The sequence below is a fragment of the Spermophilus citellus genome, assembly GCF_964194105.1.
Source record: "Spermophilus citellus genome assembly, chromosome: 11".
NCBI classification, from domain to species: domain Eukaryota; kingdom Metazoa; phylum Chordata; class Mammalia; order Rodentia; family Sciuridae; genus Spermophilus; species Spermophilus citellus.
In genome coordinates, this window is record NC_138192.1 from 130,697,941 (window position 1) to 130,723,595 (window position 25,655).

Below are 25,655 nucleotides of genomic sequence, written 5' to 3' on the forward strand. Positions count from 1 at the left end.
AGGAAAGCCACGTAAAGACATGGGGCTGGAGGAAGGTGACAAGAGCAGGCAAGGAGGTGGAAGGGTACAGTACAAGCTAAGGAGAGCCTTGGGCAGACTCCACCTGCTCAAAGCAGCAGGCAGGATCCCCCCAGAGCCTGTGGGAGAAGGAGCGACCCCAGCTGACACCCTGGGTTGTAATTCTAGCCTCCGGGATACCCACGGAATAAGGGTGCTGTTTGAAGCCCCAGGTTCTGGGTCCTGTGTTTGCAGTCCCAGGGGCCAGCCTCGTGCTGCCTCCTCTCAATGGCCTGCTTGCTGGGGTGGCACGCTCCCCAAACCCTGCCATCTCCATGCCTCTGGTGGGGTGGGGTCAGCTGGGCTCTCAGAAAGAGATGTAGGGGCTCCGTGTGGCCCCTGCTGTGCCTTAGTGGAAGCAGGCTTCTGTCCCTGTGCGCCCTCTGCCCCTTCAGTTCCCACCCGTGCTGCTCTCCGGGGCCTACCGAGGCTTCTCACTGTGTTTCTTTCCATCTCACCATTTCACATTTGCCACAGTGTGTGGTCCTCACTGTGGGACCTTGGTCTGAAGGAGCCATGCCTTTGTCACCTGAAGCCAGGGATTCCTCTAGCTGTATTTGAAGATGTCTTTTGTCATGTTCAAAACCGCAGTGAGGTGTTGCTTGGTTTGTGTCACATCTATTGCTCAGTTTTGCACCAAATCGAGAATGTTACAGGTACAGCCCTCCTTGGGCCTCGTGGGGACTCTAGTGTGGATTTGTGGCAGGAGTGGAGCAGAGCAGACACCCCATGGGCCACTGGGCAGACTGTGTGTTAGGACCTGCCCCAGGGGCTGTGTGAGGCCCTCCTGGCAGGACATCTGCACCCTGGCCCTGGGGTCTCTCCTATAGCACCATTGCAGTGAAGGAGGGCAAGGAAGAGACAATACTGAGTGCAGGGTGGGAGAAGGGTCCAGAGCCAGGAACCTGCTGCCCCTGCCAGGGCACGTGGCGTTGGCTGGAAATGTGCACAGAAGCTGCCCTTGCTGAGAATAGAGCAGCAGCTGGCTCCACTAGACACTCTTCACGTCTGACTCCTCAGCCACCAGCTGCTCCCTCTCGTGATTTTATGCAGGGAACATGTTAGATGAGCACCTCACCCTGCACACCAGGTCACTGTGCGAGGGTCTCCAGAGAAGGGAAGTAAGGGGTTCCTTCCCAGGCTAGTAAGACAGACACTGAGCCTTGGGAAGAACACAGTGGAGTCTCTAGGGAAGAAGAAAGATCCAGAACAAGAGAGCAGAGAAGTTGCTCTGGAGAGGAAACAGGAGAACCAGGCCTCTGCATTCCTAGCCTGCAGGGAAGTTAACCCACTGGCTCCCTGCATGGTGGCAGGTGGCAAGTGGCAGTGCCCAGGAAGCTTTGGCATTCACACTTGTGCCCGTGTTGCCACCCATCCTGAGTGTGGCTCTGTAAGGGGGTCATTCCCTCCCAAAGGGCAGCCTCAGCCTGGCACTCCATGGTGGAGCCGGCTCAGGAGGAAGACTGAGGTGCAGGGGGAGGAGAGAGGGTGCCTGACAGCCTGCCACACTGTTCCCAGGAAGATGGGACCAGCAGGTGGCAGCCATGAGCTGAGCCACAGGGCGTACATGGTGGGGCAGGGCTAGCCTTGTAGCTGTGCAAACTGTGCCAGCCCACGGTTTGCAGCCTGCCCTGGCCTCACACTGGCTCTGTCCATGTGGAAACCTGAGCTAGTTTCCACAAGTTATGTCACCCATCCTATTCCTGGGCCTCTGTCCATCAGGAGTGGGGTTGACAGTGATCCTGGAGGAAAGCCCCATCACAAGTACAGGACGCGACAGGTCACTTAATGTCCATGATCGTCTCTAAACAGAGTACAAGACTATGACCTTCCTTTAGGGGAGGAGAAATCGAGATTGGGTCAGATCCGGGCAGGCTCCAGCTCCCTCTGTCCTTGAGAGGAGCAGCCCATGGGGGCAAGATGCTCTTGAAATGCACTTTATTCCATTGCTATGCCTGGCCTGACCCCTGGAGTTATTTTGTATGGTCCCTCCACTGTTCTTTCAAAAACTTCCACACAATAAAATCTTCTCATCTTGACTTAAGACCCCTCATTACTGCCCTGGTGACAACCACTTCAGATGGTGTCCTCTGAAGTTACAGTGATGTGCTGGGAAGGAAATGCACCAAAGCAGAAAGCCAGGTACCCCTCTGTGTTTTGGCATGCTGGCCTGGCAATGACCCATTCCTAAGTGTCCTGCTAGTCAGGAATGCCATGTGAGAACTCAAAGACTCACCAGTGGGGCCACTGCCGGGAGAGAGGTTGCACATGGGCCAACCACAGTCACTGGAGCTCACTGGCAGCCAGATAGAGTGTGGCCAAGGGAGGAACTAATGAACGGTAACGGGCGTCCAGAGCCTCCGCTGGGAACTGGCTGAAAATCAAGAGGTGAACTAGGATGTCCCTAAGAGAGAGCAGCAGGGTCAGAGAAGTTCTTCCAGGAGGCGGGCAAGGGGTAGGTCAGTCATGGAAGGCCGGGACGGAGTTACCATGCTATGATTGCTTAATGATTAACTCTGTTCTCCAATGACAGTCGGTTCTGCTAGGCGGTACTGTGACAAGATAATAAAGTCGAATAAATCCTGAAGGTGGCACAGCCTTGTGTGGAGAGTTGCCTGAAGTGGGCATCTGTGCAGATGGCTGTGGGACTCCAGGGGCCCCTGCGAGGGCTTGCAGTGTTGTTCTTGCTGTGCGTGTTGCCCAGGGCTGAGGGCAAGAAGGTGCTGGTGGTGCCCATGGAGGGCAGCCACTGGCTGAGCATGCGGGATGTTGTGCGGGAGCTCCATGCCCGAGGCCACCACACTGTGGTCCTGGCTCCAGAGGTGAATATTCACTTCAAGAAAGAAGACTTTTTCTCCCTGGAAACTTACGCTATTTCATATACACAAGAAGAATACCATAACCTCTTAGTGCAGAGCCTTTTAGGGGCATTTGAACATCAGCATTTTGGGAAGCTATTTGTAAAATCAGTGGAAGTTTTGAAAAACATATCTGCGCTCTATCTCAGTTCCTGTGCAGCGATTCTGCATAACGAGACCCTTATCCATCATTTGAATTCCAGTTCCTTCGATGTGGTCTTGACAGATCCCGTTTTCCCCTGTGGGGCTGTGTTGGCTAAGTACCTGGATATTCCTGCTGTGTTTTTTCTGCGATTCTTCCCTTGCGAGTTTGACTTTGAGGCCACACAGTGCCCCAATCCTTCCTCATATATTCCTAGGTTACTGACAATGAATTCAGATCACATGACCTTCCTGCAAAGGGTCAAGAACATGCTGTACCCTCTGCCATTGAACTATTTTTGCCAAATTGCTTTTATTCCTTATGTGAACCTGGCCTCTGAGCTTTTGCAGAGGGAGGTGTCCTTAGTGGATATTCTCAGCCATGCATCCGTGTGGCTGTTCAGAGGGGACTTTGTGTTGGACTACCCCAGGCCTGTCATGCCCAACATGGTCTTCATTGGAGGAATAAACTGTGTCCACAGGAAGCCACTGTCTCAGGTCTGTATTGGTACCTTTACCAGTCCGTGTTCCAGGCAGAGTTCCTTGAAAAAGAAACTTGCTTTCAAGTGCTTACTTATCCAGTGTTGTCTCCCAAGATTCCTGCCTCTCCTTCTCCTAATCATCTTCAGTGAGTCTAATTGTTAAGGTGTCATTGCTCATGTGCCTAAGGCTTGCACTGACCACTGGTGGGGCTGAGTGTGTGGCATGGGCTTTGTATGATGACTGACAGGCAATGATGTGACTCCATCTGCCCAGCCATCTATCTGTCAGGGCAGTACCTTCCTGGTGGTGCCATGTCCTTCCTGTACAGCAGCAGAGAAATTGAGGTATGGACTGACCCCTATGGGAAGATTTGCTTGCAGGTCTTCAGTAGAAGTGCACAGCAACCAGCAGGTTGGGATTGTTGACATGATGGTTTGAAATGGTCTTGTCTGGGAGGGATGGAGAGGGCTCACAGCACATTGAGCAGTGAGTGGAGTGGAAGCAACCTAATGTGTTGTACTATGTAGCCTGGCTCCGTTAGGGAGAGTTTGAAATGCTCTATGGTCTCATGTCTGCAGTGGCAGCTAAATGATGAAAGAGTTTAAGTGTTCCTAGAACATGCTTCAATTGCACATTTTCTGTTTTTGTGTAATAAACTCATGAATCTCAAAACCATATCTTGTATAACTGAGTTTTCTTCCTGATATAACAGTTTTGCTCAAATTATATGTAGTTGCAGCTTTATACATATAGCAGCCAGACTGATGCATGTAGGTTTACGTCTTGTATTTTGTTTATATGGTTGTATCTTATCTTTACGTAATATCTCTCGTAATCCTCCTGGTCCTATGTATGTATCGCTATTTCTGTATTATTTAGGTATTTCACATCTGTTTTATTTTGCCAAAAATATCATGACTTTTTAAAAACATTTCAAAGAATTGTTCAAAAAGCCTCCAATTTTTTACTTCCTTTAGATGTAAGAGCTCTGCCCATTCATGCAATGTATGTGCTTGATTTTATTCCTCCCACATAGGGTAAGCTTATTCTATTTACATCACTGTTTCCTCTTGTTGAAAACATTCCTCCTTCTTCTGAATTCTGGAATGCAGTGGCCCTTTCTCATTTCCATCTGGATGTGGTGTGCCGTGTGCTGGTGGTCACGTTGCCCTCTTTCAGTTATTTGAGCCCACGTGACCACAGCGGGCCTGCCCAGATTCTCCAGGACAGTCCTTTCACATCCACACCCTTGATCTTCCCTGCAAAGTCCTTTTGCCATGCAATGCAGCATACTCACAGGTGTCAGGGATTAGGACGTGACCAGCCGTTTGGGGCCACTCTTCTGTCTACCACAGGCGGGAAGCTGGACATTCCACTCAGGTACTTCTCCAAGCTCGAAGGCTGTCCTCCGTCAAGCCACTGAAGTTTTGTTCTGGTTTCTCCCTTGAGCACACCTGTCATCCACTCATTTCTTTAGTGTAGGCTCTGTGCTATCGTCTTCTACACCTCCTCTCTTTGCCCCTGAAATCCAGGAAGAGCATCTCTGGAAGTCTGTGTTTATGTCATTGGTCTCTTTTCTGCAGTATCATTTTCTTTTGCTTTAAATAAGCATTTGAAAACTTTTTGCTTTCCTGAATCAGCACTATCCTGCGAACAACTACTGCCCACAAATAATTTGGTTTTCCTTAAGGTCGAGAATTCCTGTGAGTTTTGCACCATAGAGTTACTCACAAGTGACAGATTCTCCCTGGATTTAAGTTAGTATTCTCAGCCCCCAGATGGAGAAAGACAACAAAAGAAAAGCAAAGCTATGGAGCAGTGTTTAGAGAAGTCTAGCTTCACACAGCTTGCTTGGGAGTCAGGTAAAGGCGGAAAGCAGAGAGAGTGGTCCCATGAGGTCCCTGACTTCTTCTCCAGCGCAGTCCCACCAGGGTGGTGGTGCCTGAAGTGGGACTGGAGCGTGTTCAGCAGGCTGGGGAAGAGGGAATGAAAGGGATCTGCATTTGTCGAGAAAGCCTGATGAGAGAGTGCAATCAGGTGTCCCCAGAAAGGTAATCAGGACCAGGTGAGTGATTTCCTTTGATGGGAAAGGTGTGTTTTCTCCATCTGGGGACAGAAGAGTGGAATCAGAGGGGAAAATATAATTTTGGTTATTTGAAAACAGCATGGGCCCTTCCAAATGCTTTCCACTGTCTGAGGTAGGCAGAACCCAAATAGTGTGTAGTGCCCCAGGCAGGAGAAGTGTCAGGCTTTTTGAAATTTTGGAGCCTTCTCAGAGGGCTGCTGGTTTCTGGTGTGACTCTCCTTGCCTGGTGAGGAAGGAGGAATTCCCCCAAGTGGACTGGGGAGGTTCATCTTAGCACTAGAGGAAATGCCCCATTTTTCCCACTCTGAGTATCTACTTGAAGCCCTCCTGCCTATAGCAGTGTGTCCACTTAGAACAGAGACATTTTGAAAATAGAATTTCAGTTTTGAATATTTTTTTAAGTAAAATCCTTTATTATCTCTGTAAAAAGAGAAGTTTCCATTCAAAGTATCCCTAATGCAGGGTACATCAAAACTGATTTTGGAGTTTGCTCCCAACAGTTAAACCTAGCCAGAGCTCTTAAAGACCTCTGAGTGACCTTGATAAGACAGGACCTTTGCCTACCACTGATCTCTTTCTGGGCTATCTCTTGATCTATTGTATAGCTACATACAATCTGTCTTGCGCTGAGCCATGATTTCACATGCACCTCCACTGGCACACTGCCTGCTCCTTCCTGTCGCTTCACAACTCCCAAGGTCTCCCAACTGCTTCAGGAGCAAAGCCGCCCAGCAACTCCCTAGTGAGCAAGTTCACAGGCAAGAGCACTCTGCTTGTGAATGAATGAACTCTTTCCAAAAACCCCAGTCATCTGTCTTTCTGACACTCTTGAAATGTTACTACATAGGGAGCAACTGCACAGGTTATCTCAGGACTGTTCCCTGAAAGTGGCTTCAATAATTATGTGTGCTCGTGAGACAGTGCTGAGTCCCATGTTTCTGTTGGAATTCTAGGACACAATAAGTGTTCAGGCCTGTTCTCACACAGTTCTAGTTGACAGTGTGTTCAGGCCACATGACTGCTCTGCAAAGAACTAAGAGCTTGCTGTGTTGCTAACCTATTTCACGTGTCTATTTGCTTTTCTGACATGTAATCCATAGATGACAACAGGGTTAGGACCCTTGGTGATGGACTGTCCCAAGGCAGCCATGCCTTGACGAGGTGTTGGCTGGAAATGTGCATGGTGGCTGCCCTTGCTGGGAATACAGCAGCTGGCTTCACCTAGACACTCTTCACGTCTGACTTCTCAGCCACTAGCTGCGCCCTCTCGTGATTTTATGCAGGGAACATGGCAGATGAGCACCTCACCCTGCACACCAGGTCACTGTGCGAGGGTCTCCAGAGAAGGGAAGTGAGGGATTCCTTCCCAGGCTAGTAAGACAGACAGTAAGAGCTATTTCTCTAGGAAAGAAGAAAGATCCAGAACAAGAGAGCAGAGAAGTTGCTCTGGAGAGGAAACAGGGGAACCAGGCCTCTGCATTCCTAGCTTGCAGGAAAGTTAACCCACTGGCTCCCTGCATGGTGGCAGGTGGCAGTGCCCAGGAAGTTTTGGCATCCACACTTGTGCCCGTGTTGCAACCCATCCTGAGTGTGGCTCTGTAAGGGGGCCACTCCCTCCCATGGTGGAGCAGGCTTGGAGGAAGACTGAGGTGCAGAGGGAGAGAGGGTGCCTGACAGCCTGCCACACTGTTCCCGGGAAGATGGGACCAGCAGGTGGCAGCCATGAGCTGAGCCACAGGGTGTACATCATGGGGGCAGGGCCAGCCTTGTAGCTGTGCAAACTGTGCCAGTCCACGGTTTGCAGCCTGCCCTGGCCTCACACTGGCTCTGTCCATGTGGAAACCTGAGCTAGTTTCCACAAGTTATGTCACCCATCCTATTCCTGGGCCTCTGTCCATCAGGAGTGGGGTTGACAGTGATCCTGGAGGAAAGCCCCATCACAAGTACAGGACGCGACAGGTCACTTAGTGTTCGTGCACATCTCTAAACAGAGTGCAGAAGACTGTTGCCTTCCTTCATGGGAGGAGAAATTGAGATAGTGTCAGATCCGGGCAGGCTCCGGCTCCCTCTGTCCTTGTTTAGAGCGAGCAGCCCATGGGGACAAGATACCGTCAGGATGCACGGTACGTCACTGCTTAGGCTGGTGTTTACACCTGTTCTTTACATAGGGCAGACATGGCCCTGTAGGGTAGATACAGAATCCTCAGCAATCTTTTCAGTGAGGATTGCAAAATCATCTTCAGTTCAAGTTATCCCTCACCACTGTCCCATTTGACAGCTGCTTACATAGCATTCCTGATCATTACAGTGACATCCTGGTAAAACAAATGTCCCAAAGCAGAAAGCTAGAAAACCAATCTTTGGTTTGGTCAAGCTATCTTAGGAAAGAGCTATTCTTAAGTACTTCCTGCTACTCATGAATGTATGATAGAATTTCAAGACTCACAGTAGGGCCACTTCCAGTAGAGAGGTTGCACATGGGCAAACATCAGTCACTCCTCAGAGCTCACTGGCAGCCTGAGTGTGGCCAAGAGAGGAACTGATGAGATGTAAGGGGCATCCAAGGCCTCCTGCTGGGAACTGGCTGAAAATCAAGAGGTGAAACAAGATTTCCTCAAAGGAGCTCCAGGGTCAGAGGAGTTTTTACAGAGGAGAAGAGATAAGATCTGTTTCTCCATAGATATAGCTAGAAGGGTAGGTCAGTCATGGAAGCCCGGGAATGGAGTTACCATGCTATGATTGCTTAATGATTAACTCTGTTCTCCAATGACAGTCGGTTCTGCTAGGCGGTCCTGTGATAATAAAGTCGAATAAATCCTGAAGGTGGCACAGCCCTGTGTAGAGAGTCGCCTGCTGTGGGCTTCCGTGCAGATGGCTGTGGGGCTCCAGGGGCCCCTGGGAGGGCTTGCAGTGTTGTTCTTGCTGTGCGTGTTGCCCAGGGCTGAGGGCAAGAAGGTGCTGGTGGTGCCCATGGAGGGCAGCCACTGGCTGAGCATGCGAGATGTTGTGCGGGAGCTCCATGCCCGAGGCCACCACACTGTGGTCCTGGCTCCAGAGGTGAATATTCACTTCAAGAAAGAAGACTTTTTCTCCCTGGAACCCTTTCCTGTTTCATACACCCAGGAAGAGTATAACCATTACATGGTGGATAATGCTAAATTCGTTTTTGATTCAGAACATTTTGTGAAGAAGCTTCTAAAACATTTGGCATTTTCAAAGAATGTATCTGCACTCTTTGAAAGTTCTTGTGCTGGGCTTTTTGGTAACAAGATCCTTATCAATCATTTGAATTCCAGTTCCTTTGATGTGGTCTTGACAGATCCCGTTTTCCCCTGTGGGGCCCTGTTGGCTAAGTACCTGGATATTCCCGCTGTGTTTTTTCTGAGAGCCATTCCCTGTGAGTTGGACTTTGAGGCCACACAGTGCCCCAATCCTTCCTCATATATTCCTAGGTTACTGACAATGAATTCAGATCACATGACCTTCCTGCAAAGGGTCAAGAACATGCTGTACCCTCTGTTCTTGAACTATTTTTGCCAAATTGCTTTTATTCCTTATGTGAACCTGGCCTCTGAGCTTTTGCAGAGGGAGGTGTCCTTAGTGGATATTCTCAGCCATGCATCCGTGTGGCTGTTCAGAGGGGACTTTGTGTTGGACTACCCCAGGCCTGTCATGCCCAACATGGTCTTCATTGGAGGAATAAACTGTGTCCACAGGAAGCCACTGTCTCAGGTCTGTATTGGTACCTTTACCAGTCCGTGTTCCAGGCAGAGTTCCTTGAAAAAGAAACTTGCTTTCAAGTGCTTACTTATCCAGTGTTGTCTCCCAAGATTCCTGCCTCTCCTTCTCCTAATCATCTTCAGTGAGTCTAATTGTTAAGGTGTCATTGCTCATGTGCCTAAGGCTTGCACTGACCACTGGTGGGGCTGAGTGTGTGGCATGGGCTTTGTATGATGACTGACAGGCAATGATGTGACTCCATCTGCCCAGCCATCTATCTGTCAGGGCAGTACCTTCCTGGTGGTGCCATGTCCTTCCTGTACAGCAGCAGAGAAATTGAGGTATGGACTGACCCCTATGGGAAGATTTGCTTGCAGGTCTTCAGTAGAAGTGCACAGCAACCAGCAGGTTGGGATTGTTGACATGATGGTTTGAAATGGTCTTGTCTGGGAGGGATGGAGAGGGCTCACAGCACACTGAGCAGTCAGTGGAGTGGAAGCAACTTAATGTGTGTTGTACTTATGCAGCCTGGCTCAATTAGGATGAGTTATGGTGTCATGTCATACTGCATGACCAAATTTCATAAATATTCTGAGCATATACCCATATTACCTAATTTCAATTCTTTTGTAATAAATTCATTGAATCTGCCTAATGCTCATAAATGTGTTATATAACTAATATTTTTTTCATGATGTAACTGGTATTTGCTAAAATATAGTTGTTTTTTTTTAAAAAAAAAGTATTTGCAGTAGCCGGGTTGGTGCATGTAGGTTTAGTGCTTGCACCTTGTTTATAGAGTTGTCTGTTATGTTTAAGTACTGTCCATATTTCACCTGATGCCAGTGTGGCTACTCTGTTTGTTGTTGTTGTTGTTATTGTTGTTTTTGCCAGGCTCTTTACTTTCACTTAGAATATTGTGAGCATTTTAAATAATTCAGATAATTTTTAAAAAACCCTCAACTTAGTTTTTGATGGAAGAATTATGCTCATTCACATCATATGCTTGATTTTATTCCTAACCATTAGTTCATAGGAGCTTTTATCCAGCTTACACATTTTCAAAACGGATTTTCAGTTCTAAATATTCTTTAAGGAAAATGCTTTATTAGTTGATATTTTGGTAGAAGAATTGGGCAGTGTGGGAAGAGGGCTAGAAGAGATACTGTTCATTGTAAAGTGTAGTACTTTTAAAGTTTTATTCCATGAAAATATACTTCTTATTCAATAAATTGATAACAATGAAAAAATGCTTTATTACCTCTGTAGATAGAACAATTTCTATTCACTGCAGCACTGATATAGAATATGCCCTAATTAATTTTCGGGTTTGCTCCCAACAATTAAGACTAGCCAGAGATCTTAAAGACTGTGACCTCTGAGTGAACTTGGTATGCCAGGCCTTTTGCCTACCACTGAATTCTTTCTGGACCATTTTGTGATCTACTGTGTTGCTACACACACACTCAGTCTGCCTTGTGCAGAGTAGTGATTTCACATGCATCACCATTTGGACACTGCCTGCTCCTCCGAGTTCAAACTCCTGCTCCCGCAGCTTCTTTGGAAACAAAGCCACCCCAGGGGCTCCTTATTGAGTATGCTCACTGGTATGAATCCCCTTTCTCTGCCAAATGAACATGTTATCTTAAATCCCTGAAAGTTTGTTTTTAAAAATATTTCGCTTGTGTTTGTGTGTGATACTGGGTATTGAACCCAGGATGTTCTACTACCGAGCTCCATTCACAGCTCTAGTTTTCATTTTGAGACAGAATCTTGCAATTGCCCTGTGTTCCTCCTGCTTCAGCCCACCAAGTAGCTGAAATTGCAGGTGTTGAGCCTCCACATGTGGTATTTTCTGACACTCTTGAAAAGTTACTACATAGGGAGCAACTGCACAGGTATCTCAGGACTGTTCCCTGAAAGTGGCTTCAACAGTCTGGGTGCCCATGAGAGTGCTGAGTCCCATCCCATGTTCCTGCCGTTGAGTCATCTGCATGTCATTCCATGCACATTGGAATTCTAGGACACAATAAGGGTCAGGCCTGTTCTCACACAGTTCTAGTTGACAGTGTGTTCAGGCCACACAACTGCTCTGCAAAGGACTAAGAGCTTGCTGTGTTGCTAGCCATGCCTTGGTGTGTGGTACATGGTGCCTCACCTAACCAATCTTTCTGGAAAAAACTAGTTTGTCAAGCTGATAGGATATCTGTTCTCAGCATGGCTCTCAGGGAGTGTCATGTAGCCTTAGGGAAAGGCTCTGTTTCTTTGCTTCTTTCTAGCCTCTACTTAGTTGTAGAACCAAGTCAGGCTCGAGTATAATCCTGACATTAAATACCTTTACTTGAACATTTCCCCGTAAGAGGGAGCATGCTCCTGGTCCACTCTTTTCACTGAAATGGATTTCAGATTTCTGTTTTCCAGAACTTTCAGAGAAGAAATACAAATTTATTAAGACAGCATGTTTCTGGTAATTTGTTACAGCAACCACAGGAAACTAGGTAAACCCATTTTGCTACATTTAACTCTTTAAAGAAAAGCTAGGTTTTAACATTTCATTTAAACAATGGTCAACTCTTGCTATACCACCAGTTTATGTACAACCAAAATCCATCTTTATTTTAAACCAGAATTATTATTAATATCTTTCACTGCTATGTGCCAACAAATTGATTCATATTTCAATGGCTCATATTTCAAACAATGAAATAATGAACGATTAAAGTGCTGTAGTGACCACTTTTTCCTAGCACTACGAAATAATCATCGTCTGCCTCGGGATTAAGTTTAATAAATAGCACAGTGCATACAGATATTTACAACAGTTTTAAAGACAGAGATTCTATTCGTGTAGTCCCAACAATAACAACAAATTGGTGTTGGCATGAACTGTTTATACATTCTTGGGTACAGCTGTTTTGAAAGTAGACTTCACTTGCAGTCTTAAAAAAAAATGTCCCGCTATTCCCCCAAATGTGTTTTAAGTCCAGGGGAATTACTTGGTGTCAATGTGTAGCAACTGCTCTCTGCCATTTATTATCAGGGACTTTAACTCTCCGTCTTCTTCCACTTCCACTCTTTCCTGGCCATTCTCAATGATTCTTTTGGTGGTGACTTTTTTGCCATTAACTATTTCGGTGGAAGTTGACATGGACTTGAAGCTTCCTGTCCCACCACTGCCACAAGACATGGAGAAGGAAGAAAGGCCTCCATTTTCAAGGGAACCAAAGGAAGTAAATCCTGTATCAAAAGAAGAAAAACCACCCCCAAAAGCTGGGAAGCCACTGAAGGTAGAGAAAAGGGGTGCGGACCCTCTGCTTCCCCGGGAGCTCCTCCGACCCCCAAAAATGTTCTCAAGCGGGTCTCCCAAGAAGTCAAACGAAAAAGGGTCCCGGCTGCCGAAGAACTCCTTGAAGACCTCAGCCGGGTCGCGGAAAGTGAAGACGAACTGGAAGGGGTCCTCGAAGGTGCCTGCGCCCGCGCTGCCGACGTCCACGCCGGCCTCACCGTAGCGGTCGTAGACGTCGCGTTTCTTGGCGTCCGACAACACCTCGTAGGCCTGGGCCACCTGCTTGAATCTCTTCTCGGCCTCCTCCTTGTTCTCCGGGTTCTTGTCAGGGTGCCACTTGAGCGCCAGCTTGCGGTACGCCTTCTTGATGGCCTCCGAGGAGGCCTGCCGGGGCACACCCAGCACCTCGTAGTAGTCCACCATGTTGGGCGGCGGGCGCGGCCTGTGGCCAGGGCACGGCGAGCGGCGCGGAGGCAGCCGGGGCACGAGGCCGAGTGCTGGCTGCAGCGAGGGCGGCCGACAGGGGCGCCCCTTGTGACGTGGCCGCCTCTCATTGGCCGAGGCCTCCGTCGGTGCCGCATCCCAGAATGCTGTGCTTGGGGCCTGTGCCCACCGCTGGAGGAGGCGCTCTGTGACGCCCCACCCCCGGGCTCGGAGGCCCCGCCCACCGCCCCGCCCACTCGGACCTGCCCTTGGGGTGAGAATAGACCAGGAGCGTGACCCTCCCTGGAGAGAGAGGGGCGAGCCCTGGCCGCTCCGGAGATGCCGTTTAACACTCCTCTGTGCGTCGAGCCCTCTGCCTCAGCAGGGTGAGGGCCATGAGGGAAAGGGTAGGTTGGTGGATCCTGGGTGGGGCAGTCATGTGACTGCGTCGGACTGCTGTCCTCAGGACCCGTTGCTTTACTGTGACCGTGTTGTATCTAACATGTATAAGAAATTAAAACTGAGAATTAAAAGATGTATTCATTAGGCAATAATAACGACCCTTGGCACGCTGGCGTAAATCCCATTCATATGAGAAAATAGCTGTCTTTCCAAACAAAATAATCCCGTGACAAGAGTGGCATCATTTTACATTTTTCACATCTCGTTTTATTATCTGACTTAATAGAGAGTTGTATTTTCATGTCTTCTTCTGCATTCAGTCTGTTTTGATGTCAGGCAATGGGAAACCTTTAATTATCTCCCCTGTATGCTTGTAAAAGAGTGAAAAAAATCAGCATTGTTGTCAGAGCAACTTTTTTTTTTTTTTTTTTGGTGGAGAATGGAGGGTGTCTTGCCAAGTTGCTCAGACTGGTCTGGACCTCCTGCCTCAGCCTCTGGAGTAGTTGGGATTACAGGTGTATGCTACAGGCCCCTCTAGGAAATAGTTTTGACTTTGTAAAATTCCCTTTAAAAGTTCTTGGGGGATCCCCAAGGATCCCAGCCCATACTTTGAGAATCACTGGTCTAGTAAATCAAGATCTGTATAATCTGTGTGCCATCTTTATAGTACTGGGGCAAACTTGGGATGCAGAGATTAGTTCCACTGAAACTACTGGATCATGATGGTTTTCTTTTTGACATTTCTTGATATCTGAGTTCTCTCCATTTTCTCCCTGTTCTCTTTTTGGGCACAATATTCCTGCTTTGATTAGTTGTGAAGCAATACATCAATAAAGGCTATTTAGTTCTAAGGGGAAAATGATTAACCAATGAACTTTCTAAGATTTCAACATGAAGGATAATGAGTGGAACTGGGTGCATTATCTCTCCAGAACAAATTGCCAACTTCATATCACATTGAGTAACACAACTTGAATTCCTGGACTTGGCACTTAGTAAGCACACAATAAACATTAGTAGGCAACTGTTCAGGAGTGAAGTGCAGTATGAACAAAGCAACTTGGGAAAGTACAAAACAGGTTTTGGGAAGGGCAAATGATCCAGGATGGCTGGAGAGCACACAGCAGAGGGAGGAATCTAGCAGAAGAGCTTGAGAGGAGGAATGTGCTTAGCAGATGGTCTGGGTTCATTCTAGGATGTCCTGAGGGAAAGACTGTAGAGTATGAATGTTCTTGTGGGTCTTAGGAAGCTGTTGAGCAAGGTGCCAGCAGTGGTGGGTGGTGGGGCAGGGCAGGGAGTGGCTGATGCTGTGAGTCACACTCAACAGCTAATGGTTGAAGGGACTAGAGCCTGAGGCTGCTCCCAGGGGAGCTAGCAGAGGGGGCTGAGAGGTGGTGAGAGAATCATCCAGATTCAGCACCTGCCAGCTGGATGTGGGGCCTAGAGCAAAGGGGGAGGGAAGTTGAGCTACACAGAACTTTTACTGAGTGCAGACTGCCTAAAAGACTGTGGATGGGTGCCTGGGTGAGACAGTGATTCCTAAACTGAAATCTTGCCTGTAAGGAATGTAGATACTTATGTACATTCTAATAGCAAGGACAGATCTACAAACTGGTGAATAAGAAAGGCAAAATAGAACAGAATGCTGCAGAGGTTTGAAGAAGACAGATTTGTTTCCCATGGAGGGTCCTATAGATGATCTGCAGGACAATGGATATGTTTATGTTGTTCCTTTAGTAATAAATCCCTCCTTTCTGGTCATATTAAAGGAATTCAGAGTGCCCCAAATGGTGGGATTATTAACTTCTAGCTTCAGTTTAAAAAGAAAACACTTCCTTGTGGGTTCCAGGAAAACTTTACATGAACATCTCACTCTTCAATAGCCCCCAGGGAAAGAAAATGTTACTGTCTTGTTTTTCTTCCGTGGCCACCAGAGCACATCTCACTCTGCCCTCCAGCTCTCTGGTTGTAAATTTGTCTCTGCCTGCTGGTCCCCTCCTCACAGGCAGAGTTATTTCTACATTGGTTTTCTGGCTGTCCTCTGGGCAGAATGCCTGGCACACAGTAGTGCTCACATGTTCCATAAATATTCAGTGAATTGGCAATGGGATTTAAGTGTCAGGTTTGCTCAGGTGCCAGGCAGAAGTTTTTTGGGGTCACTCAGCCATGGTTCTTAGAGTGGTCATAATGAATGAGGATTGCTTGCCATAAAGATTAGGACACATATTTGCTGATCAGGGAGAGTTGTAGTCTCAAACCTTCTCAAACCTAAAAAAACTCCACGATCTAGAGGTGTAGCTCAGTGGTAGAGCACTTGTAAAGCCTGCATGAGGCCTGGGGTGTCCCAGTACTGCATTAAAAAAAAAAAGAGGCCAAGGCTCTGCATGATTCAGAAAAGTCATAAAATCATTACAGTGGCAACTGTGTACCCCTTTGCTCCCTGTTATGTGTAGATGAACTCATAACATTGGGACTTTGGAAGAATTATCGCTCTTAAAGTTGAGCTTGGACTGCAGGGTTCATGGTTACAGATAAGGACACACAAATAACGAAAACACTGCTACGTCTTTTCTGCTCACCCAGAATTAAGAGTGTGGCGGGCAGAGAGAAGCTGCTGGGGCCCGAGTGTGCAGTTGTGTGCATCCCCATGGAAGATGGGGGATCTGTTAAGGAATGATGGTGGCTTATAGAAAAGGGACCCTAAGTACCAGGAGGAGGGGTCCCTGTTACTGTGTCCCATGGGACTCCAATTTAAAGTTGGCAGTTTCTCTATGACCTTCTTAGCACATCCCCAAGTATGGTTGGCAGTGATGTCCATGGTAGAAATGTTGGTATCTGTTTTTATCCAGGTCTTGTAGAGAAGAGCCACTGATCCCCACCCCCCAAAAGATTGCAGGGCTCAGTGATGCCTGAAAGAATGGTTGGCCCATTCTTTGGGAGGGGCATTTTTGTTCAGCAATTATTATAAGCTCACTCCCAACCTTTGCCTGGTCTCCTAGGACACCAGCTGGTGCTGTATGAACACTGTTCTTGGCCTTAAATTTCTTCCACCTTCCTTTACTTCTCTCAGTTTGATTGGACAATGACCTAAGATCACAGCTTTTCTTCCAGCTTCTAATTGCTTGTAAATTTCAATCCAGGGCTTGGCCATCATTATCTGGGAGCTGTTAGAGGCCAAAAGATCAGTACTTGGAGCACAGACCCCCAGGGCCTGGGTCTTAGCCCTACCACTTATATATGCAGGACTCTGGCAAATCGCTTTGCTTGTTTTAGCCCCAGTATCTTTGTAAAGTGAGAAAAATGCTGTCTGCCTCTACAGGACAGTTCTAAGGGATTGCATAAAGTGTGTTATGGGGGCACTTAACAGTGCTTGGCACATAGGGGACACTCAATAAGTACAGAGTTTTATTATTGTTTTGTTCACCTGTCCCCTTTGCCTTTAATGCAGTTGTTGGAGTTTACCCTGGACCTTGGGCCAGTGCCATGAATACAATTGAACTTGCTTATCTATTTTGATTTACTATTTGTCAAATATCCCCTGACTGTCTCTCTGAGTGAGTACAAGTCTGTCTTTGGAGAAGCCTTCTGTGCATACCCTCTCTAGTGGATTTCCCTTCCCAGTTGCTCTCTACCCTAGCATGACCCCCTCCCTTGATCCACATCATTAATTTCTTTCTAGTACATTTCACAGCCTCCAAGGTCCCTGTTTATCAGTTTAGATCATGAGTCTGTTCATCTTGATGGAGCTTAAAAATGAAAAGCTAATAAAAGTGGTCAGGCAGAGCCCCAAGGGAGCAGTGGAGAAGGGCATTCTTAAAGTCTCCATGGGCCAAAGGTGGTTTAGGTGTTGCATTCCAAGAAACTTTCTCTTTCTGGAATGGAAGTCTACTTTGTTATGTAGTGGGCTTTTTTCTTCTGGTTACATGTTCTTGATCCATGAAAATAATAATTTAATGGATGCAGAGGTGCTGGAGATATTTTTCTTTCTGTGCACACTCAAGAATGTAATTAGAGGAAGGATTCCGGCCAGCTCAACTGTTGCTGCCTGTTAAGAAACCCTGTTAAGTAAAGCTCCACCCTCATCTCTGACAGCAAGCTTCCTGCTGACTTTGGAGAAGGAGGGCTTTAGTCATGTGACACTATCAAACATTAACTTAGTGTATGGGTTGGCTACATGTGAGGTGTACTGCAGGCAGCAGAAGAGGTGGAGGCACCATGGCAGTAGTGTCCCAGGGCCCATGTGCACTTCTCTTGGGCTTGCTACTGTGTGTGCTCAACCCTTCTATATCCCATGCAGAGAAACTGTTGATAATCCCAGTAGATGGCAGTCACTGGCTGAGCATGGTCGGGGTCATCCAGCAGCTACAGAAGAGAGGACATGAAATGGTGGTCATAACACCTGAAGCATCAATTCATATAAAAGAAGCATCATTTTATTCCTTGAAGAAGTATCCTGTACCATTCCAAAGGGAGGACGTAGAAACCTCTTTTGCCGAACTTGGGTTTTATGCTTTTGAGAACATGCCTTTCCTGCAGCACGTGGCCAAAATGTATGAGAAAGCCCAAAAGGACTCTGCCGTGCTTCTGTCTGGCTGCTCCCACCTACTACACAACAAGGAGTTCATGGCCTCCCTGGTGGAGAGCAACTTCGATGCTGTGCTGACAGACCCTTTCCTGCCTTGTGGTTCCATCGTGGCCCTGTACCTAGATCTGCCAGCTGTGAACTTCTTGAATGCACTGCCTTGCGGCCTGGACTTAAAAGCTACCCAGTGCCCCAGCCCACTGTCCTACGTGCCCAGGGCTCTGTCTTCAAACTCAGATCACATGACCTTTCTGCAGCGAGTGAAGAACGTGCTCATTGCCTTGTTGGAGAACTTTCTGTGCAGTATGGTTTATTCCCCTTACGCAGCACTCGCTTCACAAGTCCTTCAGAGAGACCTGACTCTTCAGGACCTTCTGAGCTCAGCCTCAGTCTGGCTGATGAGAAAGGACTTTGTGAAGGATTACCCCATGCCCATCATGCCCAATACGGTTTTTGTTGGTGGGATCAACTGCCTTCACACAAAGCCAATCTCCCAGGTGTGTATTTGAGGAGAACTTTACCTGCCCATATTATCACAAGTACTTTGGATGAAGGAACTTTTCTTAGATATATGCAGGGCAAACATGATGAGGTAGTTTTAAATGTCCTCTTTTGTCAAATTCTGTCCTGCATGTCTTCTAGACATCAGTGTTTCTGTCTTTGGTATAATCTCCTGAGTTATTCTTTATATCTAATAAGAGTTTAAGAAAGCATGCTTTAGGCATTTTATTCTGGGCATTTCAGTGGGTAGTTGTCAATTTAATGCAGTAAGTATTAAATGCCATAAACACAGAGTGCTGGGTTTGGGGCACCTTGCACTTTGCCCTTGATCAGGTAACAGACTTGAAGTTTAATCTGATCAATAGTTCTTTGGCATTTATAGATCCTGGCAAGGGGACTTCCAGATTCTGGGTGTGCTAACAGGAATCCAGATCCTGTGACCTCTCTTTTAATAAGTTAGTTACCAGATTTGTAATCTGGCCAGACATATTGCTTTAATAGGTGAATTTTGCCTCTTTGACTCTATGACTAGGTTTGATTGCACCTTGTCTGATGTATTTTACATTTCATTGACTTTGCTGTTTTCCCCCTTTGCCTGATTTTTGCTGGTTTGTCAAGTTACGTGCTATTTTCTCTCTACCCCTTTGTTAGTTAAAACAGTACTACTCTGCATTCCCTTCCCTCTGGTGGCAGTTGTCCTAGTTCCAGCCCTCTTGGTGGAAGTCCTGAACTTCAAGAATAAAGACAAAATCTTTATTCCATTAAGAGCGTCCCTAGAGAAAACACGACCTGGCTTTAACACATCTTCAGTGGGTCTGGAAGGAAAAGAATTGGAGAACAACATTTGGTGAGAAAGGAGTGAGCCTCAAGAGATCCCAGGAGTCATTCCTCTGGCAGGGAGAGAGGCTCTTTGTGGACTGTAGCCTTTCAGAGACTGTGGCCAGATGCAAGATTAGGGAGGCAGAGACTTCAAGATGGCCTGGAGGAATGTGCACAGGAAGAGGAAGCCCTGAGTAGGTGTGGTTGACCTGAGGGTAAAGTGGTAAAGCATGAGGTTTACAGCATGTGGTTGAATTGGACTCCTGAAAAACAAAAAGATACTTGCCAAGGGAAAATATGATAAAATCCTGAAACTAAAAGTACCCAGTAAAATTTAGGAGCTCTTCTAAAGTTTTTGTCTTGAGTGGAGGAGGGCTCATCAGAGTGGGGAATCCTTTCGCTACCAGGTGAGAGGGTCTCCTCCCTTTTGGAAGGAGTCAAGGGGTGGGGGAATCAAAGGTTACTTTCAGTTAACATGTTGCTTCACTCTTTGGCCATTCCAGTGGCTGTTAAGTTAGGGCAAGGTTTAGAGGAAGTATTAGCAAGAGAGGGATCAACCCCAGCTTTATCCAACCCCATAAAAGCTGGCACAGGGCTGGGTGCTGGTTGTGATAACACAATTTCTGTGGTTGCTCTGTTGTCACCTGTAGGTGAACTTTCATACCATTTGAGCTTAAGTCCTGCTATTCAACTGGATTTTTGTGGAGCTGTGGGCTTGACACTGTGTTAATCACATTCTCCTGGTTGCAGAATGGGTGTGGGAGAGTGTAAAAGATAGGAAATTAGACTCTGGCCTTTCCTACAAGATTAAATGTAGCCTATAGGAGTGAAGGTCCTTGGAAAGTGTAGGTCAGCCATACACATCACTGAGTAGGAAAGGGCACTTATATGTGATCTGCCTCTCTCCAGGAAAGAGGGAAGGAGGCATGTGGTCTTGATCCCTGGAAGAGGGATTTTAGAAGAGCCATGGTCAGGATGTTCTTGCCATTGACCAAAAATGTGGTGTGGTGGGCAGAATGAGTTGGCCTCTCTGACCTATTTGATGAGACCATTGGATAAGGTCAGCTGCTATGATGAGCCAGACAACTTCTGAGGGTCTGAGGCTGGAGAGGGTGGTTGGGAGTGTGCTCCTCCCTGGGAAGACTGCTCAGTGTTTGCACTTTTCTGTCCATGTCTGTGGTTGAGCTTGGCAAATGACACATGCTGAGCCCCATGAGAAGTCTTCTGTACCTCACATGTAGGTTGACCAGGGTCCTGGCTTTCCCAGTACCATATCCCAGGGAACCCCCAATTGCATCAGTGCCCTCGATATGCTTCGTGAACATATAAAACTATCTGGGAGACTCTCAGGGTAATTGGATCATTAATTACCTAGGGCTGGGGAGGATTGCCATGATTGTCAGAGCTCCATTTTCCCAAAGTGGGACGGTCACCCTGTGTGCATGAATGTACATGGCTGTGTGTGTACATGGCTGTGTGTATGTGGCTGTATATGGCCGTGTGTGCATGTACATGGCTGTGAATGAGTCTACATGGATATGCGTGTGTGTTTGTGTGTGCACCTCCGCTTTTCTTTTGGGAAATGAGCACATTGCCTGGATTCCGAATCTCAAGGCAGTCCCACTCGTAACCCTGTAAAGCTCCTGTGTGGGGTGCAAGGGAGGGGAAATGATATAAAATTCCCAATTTTTGCCTTTCACATTGTTAGAAAGACATCCAGTTCATAGCTTAATGTATATAGTCACTAAAGAATATGAGCAAACAATTAACTGGGAATCTCTCCTATGGCTCTAGGAATTTGAAGCCTATGTCAACGCCTCTGGAGAACATGGAATTGTGGTTTTCTCTTTGGGTTCAATGGTCTCAGAGATTCCCGAGAAGAAGGCTATGGAAATTGCTGATGCCTTGGGCAGAATACCCCAGACGGTAAGAAGGCTCTGTATATCACTCCTCTATGCCTACCTTCATAGAGACTTCTAGTAGCTAAATTAATTCCACTAGTTGCAACTGAAGATTTGGCCATTCACTTTCCCTAATCCAAAGTGGTTTTTGTTTGTTATTTATTTCACTTGTTTTGGTGAAATTTAACCCTTAACTACCTTTAAACCATGGTCCCCTTCACTCAGAAGTCTCATTTTTCTCTAAGAGACACTGGTAGAGACCTTTAGTTAAAAATGGAGAATTCAGATAAAAATAAATAACATGTTGTTTCTTCATATTAATTGGAGCATTTCTCCAGAAAGCTGTTGGTTAGAACACTCGCTTTCTTTCACGTGCTGTTCTTCATCCACTGCTGTCTTCAGTAAGCTTTCCCTTGAGGCGCAGACAAGGGGAAGCCCTGGTGCGCAGCCGGTGCCCGGGGAGGAGCGTTGCCAGGTCTCGGCCCTGCAGAGGTCATGCGCATTCTCTTCCTTCAGAGGACTTGCTGCCCGGCTGCTGTCGCAGGGCTTTTTTATTTTGTTTTAAATCCCGCCACATTCTTTTATTAAGATGTCCCTTTCGCCCCTGCAAGGTCCTGTGGCGCTATACTGGAACTCCTCCATCCAATCTCGCGAAGAACACGAAACTTGTCAAGTGGTTACCGCAGAATGACCTGCTTGGTATGTTGGGAGGGTCGGAGCCGGGCACAGGCGCGGGCTCCCGCGTGGTTGCGCTGGGTGCTGGCCTGCGGGTCTGGGCGGCCACGCCCTCCCTGTGTGCTTCTGTGGGGCCCAGCGCAGCCCCCCGAGGCCTCAGCCGCAGGACAGCCGCATCCCTCATGGTTCTGCCTCCCAGGTCACCCGAAGACGCGCGCGTTCATCACGCATGCTGGCTCCCATGGCGTTTACGAAGGCATATGCAACGGGGTACCGATGGTGATGATGCCCTTGTTCGGTGACCAGATGGACAATGCCAAGCGCATGGAGACGCGGGGAGCTGGCGTGACCCTGAATGTCCTTGAGATGACTTCTGATGATTTGGCAAATGCCCTAAAAGCAGTCATCAATGACAAAAGGTAAGAGAGAGGGTAAAGAATACCACCTGTGTTTTCCCCTTTGGGTTCACCGTCAACATTCTGGTGTGAAAATACCCCCAAAACTAGACTCATAAATAAGATAATTTGGGGATTCACTTTATGAAAAGACACTTTAGTTCTTATGACATTTTATTTCCCCTATTAGATTTAAAATTTTATTTTACAAAAGAGTCACCATAATAGGTGCCTCATCTATGAGTTTCTGCAGAGAGAAATGTTCTGTTACAAGAAGCAGAATGTCCCTAAGACAAAACAAGCCCAGGTTCACAAGTACAATGTTTCCTCTGAGGCCTTGTATCCACGAGGCATCGCACAGGTGGACGTTCTGTGATATCACAGACAAAAGCTGAGAAGAAAAGCAAATGCACGTTTATTCAAAAATGACTCTGAAAACTGTTCTATGGGCAAGAGCCATCAGATCACATGCTATCTGCATGAAGTGTAGGGTAATGCTGTCAGGCCGACTCCCAGCCAGGGGAAGAAATGATGGCCAGTGGTGAGTCTCTTCCAGCAATAGATAGTGTGTGTGTTTGCATGCCTGTGTGTGTATGTGTGTGTCTGTGAGAGTGTCAGGAGTGTTGTCGTTGTCTGTTTTCGTTGCAAAAACAGAATACCTGGGGCTGGGTGACTCATAAAGACAGACGTTTACTGCCTCACAGTTCTGGAAGTTGGCGAGTCCAGGGTCTGGCAGTTGCACTTGGTGAGGGCTTCACACTGTGTCATAAGGTGGCAGAAAAATGGAAGGGCAGGGCATTTGTCAAAGAGACGGAACACGGGGAACCCTTGTTTGCAGCAACCTCTTCTCCCAGTAACCACGCCTGTCCCACAGAAAGGCATTCATGGCTCTCAGTGACCTAATCTCTTCTTATAGGCCCCACCACTCCTCTGACTCCTGCATTTGGAATTAAAGTCCCCACATCTGAACTTCTGGGGACACATGAAAACCACAGCTTGCCCAGGTTGCTTTCTTTAGGAAGATGCACCAATTGGGAGGTCAGTGAGAATAGCTGGGTTGCCTTCACCTGGAAGGACACGGTACCCTGGGGACCAGCAAGCCTGGCCAGGGGAGGTGGGAGAGGACTGAAGACTGGCTCCCAGATTTGAGGTGCTAACTGTGTGCTGTGCCAGTGGACAGGAGGGAGAAGGCCACCTGGCCTGGGCTGGAGTGCTCGGTGAGCAGGAGATGTGGGTCGCAGCCCTTCCTCTCCTGGGCGTGGTCTTCTGACCTGGCACTTCAGGCCCACTGTTCTGCCCACACACTAGCACGCTGGCCGCCTGGCTTTAGCCCATGTGTTGATGAAACTCACATTAGTAACGTGACTTTGCTCCTTGGCTCAGTGGTGTGGATGACTACGTGTGACATAAAAATGACTACAAGTTCTCTAGTGTGTTATTATTTCATTTTTCATTTTTTTTGTGGTGCTGGGGATGGAATCCAGGGTTTCATGAATGCTTGGCAGACACTCTCTCACTGAGCCACATCCCCTGCTCACATTGTTATTTTTAAGGAACACTAACCCATTAGCTTAAGTTATTATCTAACTTCAACTATTTGTTTCTGAGCAAAACATCTCTGTCTCCATGTTTATAACAGTCTAAGCTAGGAATGTACCTATGCAACACAAAGAAAAATGGAAAAGTCTCAAGTATCAGTTTATGCAGACAACCATGCCATCATAGGTGCTCAATAAATATTGAATGAATGGCTGGCTGGGTGTGGTGATGCACATCTATAATTCCAGTTATTTGGGAGGCTGAGGAAGGAGGATTACAAATTCAAGGCCAGTCTGGATAACATAGCAAGACCCCATCTTGAAATTTAAAAAAAGTAAATTGAACAAATGACTGAAATTTCTAAGAAAATTTAATATAAGAGCTATATAAAAGGAAGCTATTTAGCCAGATTTATGGCCAAATATGAATATTATGTTATGGTAATATATTTAAATAAAATACAGATATATTTAAGAACAGCAATGATCATAAGTCCTGAAGAGGAGTATCTTACTTTTCTCTCTTTCCTTCTCCTTCTTCTCCTCCTTCTAATGTATCAGCACACCAAAGTGTCTGCCCATTTTGGATTTGTTTGTTCTGATTCAACTATCAGCACTGTCTAATAATCAGAATCCATCTTGCATTAGCAGTTTGCATAGGCAACTTCAGGCTAAATTGAGCACACAGGTCGTTTGGTGTGTCGGTGAGTCAGTTGAAAGTATACCCACCACCTTGGAGTTAGCACTTCAAAATGGTTTTTCTTTGGCCATGTGTGATTGTTTGTAACTTCAGATGGGAGGCCACCTATCATTTATGACATGATTTTTCCTTGATTTTACTATAAAGTAAAATTTTTTAATTTTTCTATAAGTATAATCTAATATTACACAAAATTCCTGTTTCATTGTTTTACTATAAAGAAAGCATAATCTAATTCCCACAAAAATATAACTAAAAAGAAGTAAAGTAGGAAGCAAGGTTTTAAAAATGTGTAAAAGTACAATTTGGGGTCCCAGTCTCCCTCTCTCCCTCCCTTCCTCTTTTCTCCTCTCTTCTTTTTCTTCCTCACCTTCTTTTTATCTACACAGAACATTAATTGAGAGAGAGAGAGAGTGTGTGTGTGTGTGCGTGTGTGTGCGCGTTCTGGTTAGAAGAGAAATACAGTTCTCTACCAAGTTCAGAAAGTCTGGTAATGTCCTCCCTGGCCGCCAGCACAAAGGGTGGCTTGTTCGTTGTCGAGGATGTCCTGGGCACCCACACATTTGTCTTTGTGTCTAGCTACAAGGAGAACATCATGCGCCTCTCCAGGCTCCACAAGGACCGCCCCATTGAGCCGCTGGATCTGGCTGTGTTCTGGGTGGAGTTCGTGATGAGACACAAGGGGGCCCCGCACCTGCGCCCCGCCGCGCACGACCTCACCTGGTACCAGTACCACTCCCTGGATGTCATTGGCTTCCTCCTGGCCATCGTGCTGGGAGTGGCATTTATTGCCTTTAAATGTTGTGCCTACGGCTGCCGGAAGTGCTTTGGGAAAAAGGGGAGCGTGAAGAAAGGCCACAAATCCAAGGCACATTGAGAGGTCGGTGGGAAGTAGGGTGAAATTTTGATCTATTCTCCAATCAATGGTAAACTTGAAAAATAGGGTCAGTGTTAAATTCTTTTTATTCTTATTAAAGAAATATTTTGCCATAGTTAGACATTCCCAGAGCATTTTATAAAAAGGAAAGTAATTTAATAGCTAGTTAAAGGTAGATAAAGGTATTAGATACAAATTCTGCGTCAGTATT

At 46.8% G+C, this 25,655-nt stretch overlaps 2 protein-coding genes across 5 annotated transcripts in view; one reads left to right on the forward strand and one right to left on the reverse strand.

The window, feature by feature from the left end:
• LOC308631175 (UDP-glucuronosyltransferase 1A6-like) overlaps positions 1-25,444 on the forward strand; it is a gene marked incomplete at both ends in the record, with an annotated part of 53,092 nt that extends 27,648 nt beyond the window's left edge. For 2 of the 4 annotated variants that reach the window (XM_081262169.1, XM_081262168.1), the window contains 4 exons: positions 21,153-21,284; positions 21,871-21,958; positions 22,134-22,353; positions 25,147-25,444. In XM_081262169.1, the coding sequence (XP_081118295.1) occupies positions 21,153-21,284; positions 21,871-21,958; positions 22,134-22,353; positions 25,147-25,444 (738 nt within the window). Of the gene's footprint in view, positions 1-2,693; positions 3,555-17,671; positions 18,536-21,152; positions 21,285-21,870; positions 21,959-22,133; positions 22,354-25,146 lie in introns of those variants that run through there. The other 2 variants (XM_081262171.1, XM_081262170.1) reach the window with 2 other exon arrangements.
• LOC308631117 (dnaJ homolog subfamily B member 3-like) lies at positions 12,338-13,054 on the reverse strand (the record flags this gene model as incomplete). Its single annotated transcript, XM_081262051.1, has 1 exon — positions 12,338-13,054. The coding sequence occupies one exon, from the start codon at positions 13,052-13,054 to the stop codon at positions 12,338-12,340; it is 717 nt and encodes a 238-aa protein (XP_081118177.1).
• Positions 25,445-25,655: the final 211 nt, after the last annotated feature.